Here is a 13,715-nt window from a genome sequence, read left to right on the forward strand (position 1 = left end):
GATTCTCCGGAAAGTTGCTTCATGCCTGTCCATCAGGGATTCAGACTTCCTTCGCCAGTTTCGGAGGAGCCCGGTGTTGGACTGGGGTGTACAAAGTTAAAAATCACACAACACCAGGTTATAGTCCAACAGGTTTATTTGGAAGCACTAGCTTTCGGAGCGCTGCTCCTTCATCAGGTGGTTGTCTTGATCAATCACCTGATGGAGTGTCGCTCCGAAAGCTAGTGCTTCCAAATAAACCTGTTGGATTATAACCTGGTGTTGTGTGATTTTTAACTTTCCCTTAGCCTGGTCCAAGAGATTTTATAATAGCTATCTGATTGATCCCTATCCCTGCTGTTTAACTCTGCAGCGTATTGCTTATTGAATCCTTATGAAATGGCTAACAGTGAATTAGAATGTATGTTGTCCCATAGCCTATAGGTGCTCTGCACCCAGAATCATGCCCTGCACCCATTGCCCTGTGCACAATGGGTGCCCCGTACCCTGTTGGATGTCCTGTAACCCCTTGGGTGCTTTCTGCCCATTGGAATGCTCTGTACCTCGCGGGTGACCAATATCCTGTGAGTGCGTTATGCACAAAGGTGTACATTTACCCAGTGGGGATGCCCTGTACCCCTGTCCTGAGGAAACCAGGAACATGCTCAGTGTTGGTCTAACTTAGTTCCTCCATTCTTTCAATGCTCCTCAGGGGACTGAGTGAGTGAGCTGGAACGGCCAGGATTTGGTCTCGATGTGAGGCCTCCCCACAGGCCTGGGAGTCACTGTGATCCTGTGCTTTTCCGACTGAATGGACAGAAGAGGCAGTGAGAGGTTCCCAGAGGAGCCGAGTCAGGGAGACGGCACCGAGTTCCCTGTCCCTGCTCCTGCCTGTGTCAGACATGTCCCACTGTCCACACACAATGGACCGGGCCACCCAGCTGTGACCGCACTCTCACACCCCTCTGATCTTTCTCCAGAGAAACCCTCTGGATGTGTTCCCTCAGGGATGGTACCACCTCCACCTTCCCACCGGCTTCTGGAGTCTCCTGATTTGGACACCTCATTTTTCTGAAAACCTGTAGAAAAGATGGACATATCAGACAGTGCAGTGATACAATCCTGTAGCGATAGACCTATATGTATTTATTTAACTCAGACACCGATTGGCAATGTCTCACAAATAGCAATTAGGTAATGACCAGGCTACCATTCTCTTTTCTCTTTGTATTATTGTCTCCTTAAAAACAGAAATTGTTTGAGAAACTCAGCAGGTCTGGCAGACAGAAACAAGAGTTAATGTTTGAGTCTGGTATGACTCTTGTAGGGAAACTGTCCGGTTCAGCTGCCGAATTGTGTAAGAACGCACCTTTTCATTTATCTGTGTTTCTGAAATGGGGAAAGAATTGGCTGAAATGCCATGGATTGTTGGGGGATTACTGCACTTTTTTTTTAGAAAAGTGACCCTCAGTGTAAGTGCTGTTTACACAGCTGCTTGTTCACGCAGTGGAGTAAATCTAATTACAGACAGGCTGGAGCTGGGGAGTGGGGGTTCTGTGTATGAATGGAGATCTAACCAGCAACATGTAGCTGATTGATCAGTTAATGATGACAACTCCCGTGGCCATAACACCGACATCTTGTTTGTGTCTATCTGCCTATCTGCTAGCTGGAGAGCAGCTTTGGGATGCAGACTGAGGCCAACAGCGTGGGTTCCGTTCCTACACAAACATACACACTCATACCCCCCACACACACACGCACACACACGCATACACACATACCCCCCTACACGCGCACCCACACTCACACCTACACTCTCACACACAAACACTCACAAATACATGTTTACGCACACCAAAACACACACTCTCACAAACACACACACTCTCACATACACACACACACACACACACACAAACACACACTCACAGCCACCCTCTCTCATAAACCCCACTTCACACATACACACCCACACTCACATACACACCCACACATACTCATATACAAACACTTACACTGATATTCACACAGGCACACTTATACACATACAAACACATACCCATACATACCACACACATACTCACACTCATACACTCTCACCTACACTCACACCCACACAACCCCACCCCCACAGATACACACACCCACACCCACACCCACACTCACTCTCAGACTCATACACACCCACAGATACACACACCCACACACCCACACCCATACTCATACTCACACACACCCACAGACACACCCACACCCAAACTCAGACTCAGACTCACACACACTCACATACACACCCACACTCTCACATTCACAGACACACACTCATACTCGTACACAGTCACACGCACACACCCATACTCTCACACACCCACATTCATACACACACCTGCACTCACATACACATCCACACTCTCACATCCACACAGACATGTATACTCTCTCTCATACACACTCACATACACAAACACATTCACACTCATACTCACACAGATACACACTCACACACTTTCATATACACACACTCATACTCATCCCCAGACTCTCTCTCACACACACACACATACACACACATTCATGCATTTACACTTACAGTCACGTGCGCGCGTGCACACACATATACACACGCATTTACACTTACAGTCACTCATGAATGCACACTTACAGTCTCTCACACACACACACACATCCATAGACAAACGTGGAGGGGGGTCAGTTTGATTGGGAGTGGTGTTACGTGTGCAGTTTGGTAACTGGGGCAGACAGAATGGACATTAGTCGCTTCTGAAAATGAGGAGCATCGGTTTCGAATCCTTTTTAATCCCAGCATGTTGCCTAGGATTTCAGGGATGGATTTTGTAGCCCTCGGCATTAATAGGTGGGACCCATCTCGCAGGTGTTTCTGACATCACCTACAGCCACAATGGTACAGAACTTGAGGATAATCTCACCCAGACAGTGCAGCAACAGGCTAGGCCTTTCACCATGGTTAACACAGCAATAGAGCTCAGGCAGGTGATGAACGAGAGAATGTCTGGCACACAGAGACAGACACCTGACCGAGAATGAAGCAGCGAAGCAGTGGCAGTCCTTCTCAGTGAGGTTACTGCAGGTTCTGTGACCGGATCCAGGGGTAAACATACTGTGGAGGCAAAACAAGATCGTCATCAGAACTTTAATTGGTCTCCAAAGTCAGTTGTGAATTTCACTGTTTATTTTTCTTTGAACTGACTCCACTGTCCAGAGATACTTGAAACATAACAGCTGAGACAGGCAGCTGTGCAAGATCACTGCTTGTTTCTTTTCCGCCCCCCCCCCACCCCCACCCCCTCCACAATGTGGTATCTGTTCTCTCTCTCTTCCTCCCTTCCTAACCTGCATTTGTTTTGACTTTTTTTTCCCCACAGTTCCAAAACAATGCAACTGCTTATAAAACAGTAATTAATGCTTTCAAAACTCCGGGAAATCAGCTCCAACACTGAGAATACCTCAAAAAAGGAGCAGCTCTTACAGCCACAATTTTCTCTCATCCTCCATCCTGGAGACAGAGGGTGGTGGTGGAGGGTTGTTTTTCAGACTGGAGGCCTGTGACCAGTGGAGTACCACAAGGATCGGTGCTGGGTCCCCTACTTTTTGTCATTTACATAAATGATTTGGATGCGAGCATAAGAGGTACAGTTTGTAAGTTTGCAGATGACACCAAAATTGGAGGTGTAGTGGACAGCGAAGAGGGTTACCTCAGATTACAAAATAGGACCTTGACCAAATGGGCCAATGGGCTGAGGCAGTGGAAGATAGAGTTTAATCGAGATAAATGCGAGGTGCTGCATTTTGGAAAGACAAATCAGAGCAGGATTTATACACTGAATGGTCAGGTCCTAGGGAGTGTTGTTAAACAGAGAGACCTTGGAGTGCAGGTTCATAGCTCCTTGAAAGTGGAGTCGCAGGTAGATAGGATAGTGAAGAAGGTGTTTGGTATGCTTTCCTTTATTAGTCAGAGTATTGAGTACAGGGGTTGGGAGGTCATGTTGTGGCTGTACAGGACATTGGCTAGGCCACTGTTGGAATATTGTGTGCAATTCTGATCTTCCTGCTATAGGAAAAATGTTGTGAAACTTGAAAGGGTTCAGAAAAGACTTACAATGATGTTTCTTACAGTGATATTGCCAGGATTGGAGGATTTGAGCTACAGAGAGAGGCTGAACAGGCTGAGGCTGTTTTCCCTGGAACGTCGGAGGCTGAGGGGTGACCTTATAGAGGTTTACAAAATGATGAGAGGCATGGATAGGATAAATAGGCAAAGTCTTTTCCCTGGGGTGGGGGAGTCCAGAACTAGAGGGCATAGGTTTAGGGTGAGAGGGGAAAGATATAAAAGAGACCTACGGGGCAACTTTTTCACACAGGGGGTGGTACATGTGTGGAATGAGCTGCCAGAGGAAGTGGTGGAGGCTGGTACAATTGCAACATTTAAGAGGCATTTGGATGGGTATATGAATAGGAAGGGTTTGGAGGGATATGGATCGGGTGCTGGCAGGTGGGACTCGATTGGGTTGGGATATCTGGTCAGCATGGATGGGTTGGACCGAAGGGTCTGTTTCCGTGCTGTACATCTCTATGACTCTATGACTGTAGGAGACAGAGTGAAATCCAGCACAATCAGTCATCGTAGTGAGACAAGCTGAAAGTCAGCAATTCCTCTTGGGATCAAATGTGGCACCAAGGCTTCAAACCCTGGGGTTGAAGAATCCACCCGATGTGATCTGCCAATCAGAGGGCAGGAGCTGCAATTGCTCAGCAGCGCCATCAGCAAGGAGCTGGCCACAACTAGTATTACAGCCATCCACAGCACCAGATCATTGACAGATCCACATCAGAAGGGCAGGGATGCAGTGATTGTAACGAGGTCAGCCCGGTAGACCTCATAGAATATGAGTTCCCTGATTGGGGCTGTTAACCTGGACCAATAGGGAGCCCTGACTGACAGATAGAAAGAGGAGTGTCAGCAGCCTAAGAATGCTGCCAGGGAGAGAGGTGGACAGTTGATCATTCGAGATTGGAAGAACGCAACAAGAACAAAAAGAGATTTCTGCTGGTTCTCCAATATTAAATTGGAAGAAGTTTCTATTTATCTGGTATTGGATGTTATGTAAGTGGTGTGAGAATTTTGTGATGGGGGAGGAATCGGGAGGGTGGTGAGCTGGTATCATCATTTCCTGAAGAAGGGCTTATGCCCGAAACGTCGATTCTCCTGCTCCTTGGATGCTGCCTGACCTGCTGCGCTTTTTCAGCAACACATTTTCAGCTCATCAGTGTACCCAGGAAAACTAAGACTTTACACAGGACGTTGACACTGAGGGGGAAATGTGCAGAGATTGGGGGGTGGGGGGAATAAAGATCAATTCTCAGGGAACACCAGAGGGAACAGGATGGGAGCAGGAAGAGCAACCATTGCCAGGGGCTTTGTAACTGGACAGCCCTGCTTGATGGTAAATGTCAATTAACAGCCAAAAGGACAGGGGATTAACTCTCAAAGTGCTGGACTCTGGGGAATGAGAAGGAGACTGAGACTGATTGGAGAATCCTTTCAAAGAGTTAACATAGCAGAAGGACATCCCTTAATATAAAATTCTAGGATGTTATTAAAATAATACCTCTCTGGTTTGAATAAGGTGAAACTTCTCAGTGAACTTCCCTCCTTCCATTGAATGAAGTGGAATATTTCATCTAGTTAATCTGTCTCCTCCCTTTTCAACAGTGGAGACAGAATCCCCCCCTCCCCTCCTCCAGTGGTCATGGGAATACTATGTGTGTATTTTTCATATTCTTACGTCACCATCAGGCTGGTTAATACAGGGCTGGTTTCAACTGAAAACAAGATTCCATTAAAACATTGCAGGACTGGTTATTTGGCAGTCTGCCATTAGGAACCAGGTTAACCTCTATCATAATGGACCAACCACAGGATAGCACAGTGGCTCAGTGGTAAACACGGCTGCATCACAGCACCTGGGTTCGATTCCACCCTGGAGTTTTCTCATTCTCAGTAATCCAGTTTCCTCCCACAGTCCAAACATATGCAGGATTGGCCATACCCTAAGCTGTCCAGTGATGTGCAGGCTAGGTGGATTAGCCATGTGAAATACAGGGAAAAGGTTGGGATGCTCATTGGATGGACGGAGTGGATTCGATGAGCTGAATGCACACTGTAGGGATTGTACAATCCCTGAGGAATCTATCCCTGAGTTAATCTGAATGCCTGTGAGATTGAAAATACATCTTGAAGCAAACATCCTTCTCTTCACCATTTTGTTCATAGATCTTCCACTAAAAGCACTTGAAGTTTCTGTATTTGGGAATTTTTCCTCTGCTATATTTTACAATTGGTTGATCACCTTTATCTAGATTTTGGGGCCAATTTTCACCTTTAAGGACGGTTTTCAAGTCTCACAAAGTTTGAACCAATAGACGTTTTTCGACCTAGTGCTGTCAGGGAGTTGGGGACATGCAGTTCCCTGATTGTTGGCTCCTGGGTCTGTGAAGTTTAAAACTGAGTTCTGGGACCACTCTAGATCCTCTGACCCAGAGACTGATCCCAAACCATCTCCAACCATCTCCTGCAGCGTCTTCACTGAATCCCATTGATTACTCATTCCCCAAAATGTTGACCCTTGTCAATGTCCTCTAGTTTCCCCAGCTGCTCTCCAGATCTTCACTGTGTTTGGAATGCTGTGGGATTGGAATCCTTGTTCCCTAATTTCCGAGCCTGTCAGTGACTGAACCGAACCAGCTGCAGAAGCCCTACCTGAAAGGGTCACATCTCCATCCTGATTCATACCCCCAAGTGGGGCAAGTAGGGAGCAGCGATATATTCCAGCATCATCTTCAGTCACCCGAGCAATGACAAGTGAGTCATTCTCAGTAATCATCGCATTCCCAGCGAAATGCTTGTAACGAACCATTTCATTTCCAACCTTCCGAATAATTCCGCTCAACGTTGCCTCGCCTACCTTTGGAAGTGGAAGGGAAAGTTTGAAGTTAGTCATTTTGCTGGGATTGTTGTCTTGTCAAAAACACAGCTGTGTCCCCATGTCATTCTCCAGTCTGCTCTATAACCAGATCCAATTCCAACCACACAGCCCAATACCGAGCTGGTATCCACCAGGCCCCCACAGTAGGAAGGGCCGCTGCTGCCTGCTCACGGTCTTTTTACAGGGGAACCACTCGTCCCCCAACTCACACTCGCACACCCACCCCAACCCCACATCCACCCCAACCCCAATCACGCACCCAACCCCACTCCCACTCCCACCCCGAACCCCACCCTCACCCCCAACTCCAACCCCACTCCCACCTCCACTCCCACCTCCTCCTGCCCCATCCCCCAACAACACTCCCCCCTCCCAACCCCACTCCCACACTCACTCCTATCCCCATCCCCACCCCAACCCCACTCCCAATCCCACTCCCACTCCGACTCCCACCCCCCACTCCCATCCCTACCCCCTTCCCATCCCCAGCCCCACTCCCAGCTCCACCCCCACTCCCACACATTTAGAGACCACAAGATGTCGAGTAAATAATTGGTGTGCTTTTTATTTTGACCAGATTAAGGACATAGTGAAGCTGCTTTCTTGTACATCTCACTCGCTGTCTGTAAATGAAAGCCTCTGAATGCTCTTCCTGTGCCAGCTAGGAAATTCCTGATGCCTCCTGGGTGATCACGTGTCCAGGAAGCATTGCCCATCAGGACAGATTCAGGTGAAGCTTTCTGAACCCCAGCAGTTCCTGGGATCATTCCTGAGGCCCCTCTCAGGCTGAGAGCTCTGAGGCCAGCACATTGAAGCTGCAGGGAGACCACCTTCAGCAATGTGTGCAGATTGAGTAAAAATGGGTAACTGGCCGAAGGATACGAAGGACCGGGCAGGCAGGGCAAACTCTCATGGGTCCCATATCGCTCTCCTCCTGCTGTTCGGTTCTGAATGCTGCTGAGAATGAGGGTTTGTCTGAGGGCTACACCAGCCCACAGTTAACAGCTGGTTGGAGTCATACCTGGCACATAGGAGGATGGTTGTGGTTGTTGGAGGTCAGTCATCACAGTTTCGGGACATTTCTGCTGGACTTCCTCAGGGTAGTGTCTGAGGCCCGACCATCTTCAGCAATGACCTTCCCTCCATCATAAGATCAGAAGTGAGGTTGTTCGCCGATGATTGCACAGTATTCAGCACCAGTCACGACTCCCCAGATACTGAAGCTGTCCTTGCTTGAATGCAACATGATCTGGACAACATCCAGACTTGGGCCAAAGTTTGCACCATTTGCCGGTAATGTCCATCTCCAATAAGAGACAATGTAACCAGCACCCCTTGATATTCAATGGTATTACCATCATTGAACCCCTCTATCAACATCCTGGGTGCTATCATTGACCAGAAACTCAACTGTGGCTACAGAGCAGGTCAGAGGCTAGGAAAACTGTGTCGAGTAACTCATCTCCTCACTCTCCAAAGCCTATCCACCATCCATAAGGCACAACTCAGGAATGTGATCGAATACTTCCTGGATGAGCGGAGCTCCAAAACTCAAGAACCAGGATAAAGCAGCCCGCTTGATTGGCACCAAATCCACAAGCGACTGAGAGAAAGTGGGGACTGCAGATGCTGGGGTTCAGAGTTGAGAGTGTGGTGCTGGAAAAGCACAGCAGGTCAGGCAGCATCCGAGGAGCAGGAAAATCGATGTTTTGGGCATAAGCCCTTCATTAGGAATTGGGGGAGGGAAGGGGGCTGAGAAACAAGTGGGTGGAGGTGGGGCTGTGGGGTTAGGTAGCTGGAAAGGGTGATTGTGATAGGTCGGTGGGGAGGGCGGAGCTGATAGGTTGGAAGAAAATGGGCAGGTGGGTCAGTTCAAGGGGGCATCCATCCTCCACACCACCACTGCACAGTAGCAGTAGTGTGTGTCATCAACAAGGTGCACTGCAGAATTTCACCAAAGATTATTAGACAGCACCTTCCAACTACTTATATCTAGAAGGATTAGGGCAGCAGATACATGGGAACACGAGCCCCTGTAGGTTCCCCTCCAAGCCATCCACTGTCCTGAGATTAAAATATATCTCCATTCCTTCACTGTTGCTGGGTCAAAATCCTGGAACTCCCTCCCTCACAACATTGTGGGTCTACCAACAGCAGGTGGACTCCAGCATTTCAAGGAGGCAGCTCATCCCCACTTTCTGAAGGACAACTAGGGATGGGCGATCAGTGCTGGCCCAGCCCACAAATGAATTTTAAGACAATGTTATGGTGGTACTTACAGCTGCAGCTGTACATGGGGAGCAGGGAGATTGGGAATTCACTAAGAGATGTAATTGTCAGGATGTTTTTGAGGTCACAGATGTGAAACCTAGAGGAAGTGTCTCCCCCAGGTATCAGGATCAAGGATGTCACTGAGTGGCCCCAGATGGAGAAGAGCAGACACTGAGGCACCGTGGTGTATGATTACAGTGGTTATAAGAGAGGTGGGGTCCTGCAGGCAGAGTTTAAAGAGATAGAGGATGAAAATCAGAATTTCAAAGGTTACAATCTCAGTGCTGCGTGTTGGTGCCTGTAGAAATAGGATGAGAAAGCAGGAAAATGGTGCACGAGGGGAGGGCTTTAGATTCCTGGGACACTGTGAGCAGTTCTGGGGAAGCTGAATCTGTGAAATTCCACCAACAGGCATGGTGGTGGGGAGGTGTGCGAGTATTACTGATGGGTTTTAAAACCAGCTTGATGGGGGGAATGGGAAACGTAGTGTGGATCCAAAATAAAGGGAAGCAAAATTGGGAGTGGAATGCGGGGAATGAGTAAATGAAAATGGAAGGTTGAGGAGAGTACAGTTGTAACTGCTGTTGTAACAGTGGGCGGTTTTACTTTACTGCAAGGAGTTTAGTGAGCAAGAGAAGTGAGCTGAGGGCATAGATAGTTACTTGAGAGTATTCGCTTATAGATACCATTAAAATATAGTTAGAAAAAAGACCAAAATGGCCAGTCTCCCAGCTCAGCGTTTCTCTGTTCTGATTTAGTTTGCTGCTGGTCACTTTTTTTTGAGACTTTTGGTCAGAGAAACAGCGACATGGACGAAGGTGTTTTGTGCTGAATCTCTAAGCCATCTCTGTCTCTGATAGCTTCCTGTAAGACCCTGTGTTTGATATTACCTTTTTTTTGCCGAAGGAGTGTTTATGGGGATTGTGGCAAGTATTTGGGATGGATCCATTAAATTGGGATAATCTGTTCGGTTATCAGATATGTTACCTTATTCGGTATTCTGTTCTCTTTCGTTTGTGTTTCATTCGGTAATCTTGCAAATAAATTCTGTTTTGTTTAAAACTAAGTGGTTGGGCCAGCTGTACCCCTCCTGGAATATCCACTGTGCACCTGCTTAAAACAACCCGCAAAGAAGGTCTGGGCTACCTTCTTAAAATGTTCTGAGGGGGTCTGGCCGGGTCCATAACAAGAGTATTAGGTTAGGATTCGGGTAAAATCCCAGTAAGGACTTAGAATTCTGAAAAGTATTTTGTAAAACTGATGTTGCCTTATCAATAGGAAAGCGCTTGATTGATGAGGATTAAAACAGAGTTTGATAGAGTCGGTGAAAAAGTTAATCAAACTGAGAGCAAAATTTTTCTATTAGGAAAGGATGCAGTTTACTAACCGAGATGAAATGTGGCAGAGCACAGACTAGAAATTGGTGTTTGGATGGTGACAGTGTCAGAGTCAGGCAAGAAGGAGATGCAGGAGATTCAAAACAGATGTGTTCCCTCAAGGAGAAAGGGAGGTGCTCCCGGATTGTAATCCCCTCTCCCTCTCCAAGATGGCATCAGCAGGCCCGGGCGGAGGAAGGTGGCTTCGGCAGCTGAGGTGGTGATCGCGGTCCAGCACTGTACTCATGGCAACAGCAACCAGTCACCATGGCAACAGAGGTGGTGTTGGTGGGCCCGGCGCAGGATCCATGGTGGCAGCGGAGGTGGTGAAGTGGTGGTTAGGCCCAAGTTGGAGGTGCCCATGGAGTGCCAGCAGAGGAGGTGGAGATAATGATTGTTTTGAGACGTAACAAAAAGGAAACGTGAAGATGAATTTTTTGCTTCATTTTTTGGATTTATATTCCGTAATTTTTAAAAAGTTTTCTAAGTTTTCTGTCTTTCAAAATGGGGCAATACTAAGCAACATTTTCCACTGTCTTTGTAACACCAGTGACAATAAATGCATCTAATCTAATCTAATCCTTGTTTACATCCCACTTCCCATTCTCCACCAACAGATTACTGGCAGTGGGTCTTTGCTGGGTCACCAAGCAGAGGCATGTCCCTGCCTCTCCAACCCTCCTGACCCCCACCCATGTGCTCCAGCAAGCTTCAGGGACACCATCCTCCTTAACACTGCAATCCCCACAGTACTGACCCAGCCCCATCAACATGCCCACTCTCAGAATAACTCAAACCCCACATCAAACACTTTACTCTGAAGACTTTACATGGGATGTTCAAAACCCAAGTGTAAGTGGCTAAATCTGAGATTCATTGTGTGAAGCATGAGGACTGTTTCGGGCAGCCTGGTGGCTCAGTGGTTAGCACAGCGCCAGGGACCTGGGTTCAATTCCAGTCATGGGTGACTGTATGGAGTTTGCACAAGTCCACCCCCCCCATTTCTACCCTTGTCTGTGTGGGTTTCCTTCCACAGTCTAAAGGTGTGAGGTGCTACATTTTGGAAAGGCAAATCAGAGCAGGACCTATACACTTAATGGTAAAGCCCTGGCCCTGGGGAATGTTGCTGAACAAAGAGACCTTGGAGCGCAGGTAGATAGGATAGTGAAGAAGGTGTTTGGTGTGCTTTCCTTTATTGGTCAGAGTATTGAGTACAGGGGTTGGGAGGTCATGTTGTGACTGTACAGGACATTGGTTAGGCCACTGTTGGAATATTGTGTGCAATTCTGGTCTCTCTCTTATTAGAAGGATGTTATGAAACTTGAAAGGGTTCAGAAAAGCTTTATAAGAATGTTGTCAGGGTTGGAGGATTTGAGCTATAGGGATAAGCTGAACGGGCTGGAGCTGTTTTCTCTGGAGTGTCAGAGGCTGAGGAGTGACCTTATAGAGGTTTATAAAATCATGAGGGGCATGGATAGGGTAAATAGACAATGCTTTTTCCCTGGGGTTGGGAAGTCCAGAACTAGAGGGCATAGGTTTAAGGTGAGAGGGAAGACATTTGAAAGGGACCTAAGGGCCAGCTTTTTCATGCAGAGAGTGGTGCGTGTATAGAATGAGCTGCCAGAGGAAGGTGGTGGAGGCTGGTACAATTACAGGTTTGGAGGGATATGGGCCAAGTGCTGACAAATATGACTAGATTAATTTAGGATATCTGGTCGGCATGGACACGTTGGACTGAAGAGTCTGTTTCCGTGCTGTACATCTCTATGACTCTAAGTGCAGGTTTGGTCAGTTGGTCATGTTAAGTTGCCCATACTGTTCAGTCATGTGTCAGCTAGGTGGGTTAGCCATGGGAAATGCAGTGTCACAGGGATGGGTGGGTCTGGGTGGGATGGTCGTCAGACAGTCAGAATGGACCTGATGGGCCGAAAGGCCAGCTTCCATGCTGCAGTGACTCTACATTTCCTTCCATTGTAACACAAATAATGAGTGAGAACTGAAAATGGCTGCCACTAAACCTGGAGTTGGCAGGATAAATATTTTGTTTGTGAGGGACAGGGACTTTATTTCTGTGTGATATGAGGCTCAGTAAAGGGTAACAGCATTACACAGGCTCTGTACCCTGCAGCTGAGAGACACCTGAAAGCATAAGTGAAGCTCAGGAAAGAGCCTATTTTGTGAACATCAAGCCCCGGCCATAAGCACTCTCAAGCATAGCATCATGAATCAATTCCACAAATGGCTGTGATGCACAAACAAACATTGTGACCTGGAAAGGTTCACGCACATTTCCAAACTTGCAAGCACCATCCAAGTTCCCACAGTCCACACTCCCTCAACCATAAACATTGCGAACTGCTAAAGATGGCTTGTAACTTCAGCTGGACAGGCATTAATTCACACAGATGCTGATGAAAAATGAGTAGTATGTTTACAAACATGAGACAGCGCTTACAGTGGAATGTCACTTGTCCTGGCTTTGTGTCCTCAGAAGGTCATCTTCTTGATTTCTATCACATTATGTTTGGGTGCAATCCCATGGTCCACAGATAAGGCACAGTCAGCTGACCCTACAGTGGAGCCCATTTGCCTTGGATGTTTGGTTGGGTGACCCAGAAGGTACTCATGGCTAAAGGGCCCCAGACACGCCGAGAGTGCCCCACCCAGAGATAGTCGTACTCTCCTTAGCTTGAAGCCACATAGTGCTGAGTGCACCAGGCTGAGTGGAGGTTCATGATCAGGCTCCCTCTGGTGTATTCTGGGGGGAATTTCTGGAGGGGGCCTGTGTGTGGTCCCTCCTCAGACTGGGTGCCTGCTGCTGTGATCCTATCTCCTTGTGATGATGAAAAACTTGGACTGAGGTCAAGGTACTTCATCCCCTTATTGTCTTTACACAGGGGGCTGCCAGTCACTTGTGTGATTGAGAGAGTGATTTAGTGAGAGAGTGTGAGAGTGAGTGTGTGTGAGTGAGAGAGAATGAGTGAGTGAGTGGATGGGTGAGTGAGTGGGTAGGTGAGTGAGTGAGTGGGTGGGTGGGTGGGTGAGTGAGTGAGTGGATGAG

At 47.6% G+C, this 13,715-nt stretch overlaps 1 protein-coding gene across 1 annotated transcript in view; it reads right to left on the bottom strand.

The window, feature by feature from the left end:
• Positions 1-248: 248 nt before the first annotated feature.
• Positions 249-13,715, bottom strand: part of LOC132822693 (uncharacterized) — a 30,680-nt gene continuing 17,213 nt past the window's right edge. Inside the window, exons 3-5 of the mRNA XM_060835945.1 lie at positions 6,782-6,986; positions 2,931-3,121; positions 249-1,058 (exon numbers count right to left, since the gene is read on the bottom strand). Of these exons, the coding sequence (XP_060691928.1) occupies positions 876-1,058; positions 2,931-3,121; positions 6,782-6,986 (579 nt within the window). The 3' untranslated portion in view covers positions 249-875. The remainder of the gene's footprint in view (positions 1,059-2,930; positions 3,122-6,781; positions 6,987-13,715) is intronic.

The sequence above is a fragment of the Hemiscyllium ocellatum genome, chromosome 15 (genome assembly GCF_020745735.1).
Source record: "Hemiscyllium ocellatum isolate sHemOce1 chromosome 15, sHemOce1.pat.X.cur, whole genome shotgun sequence".
Lineage (NCBI taxonomy): Eukaryota > Metazoa > Chordata > Chondrichthyes > Orectolobiformes > Hemiscylliidae > Hemiscyllium > Hemiscyllium ocellatum.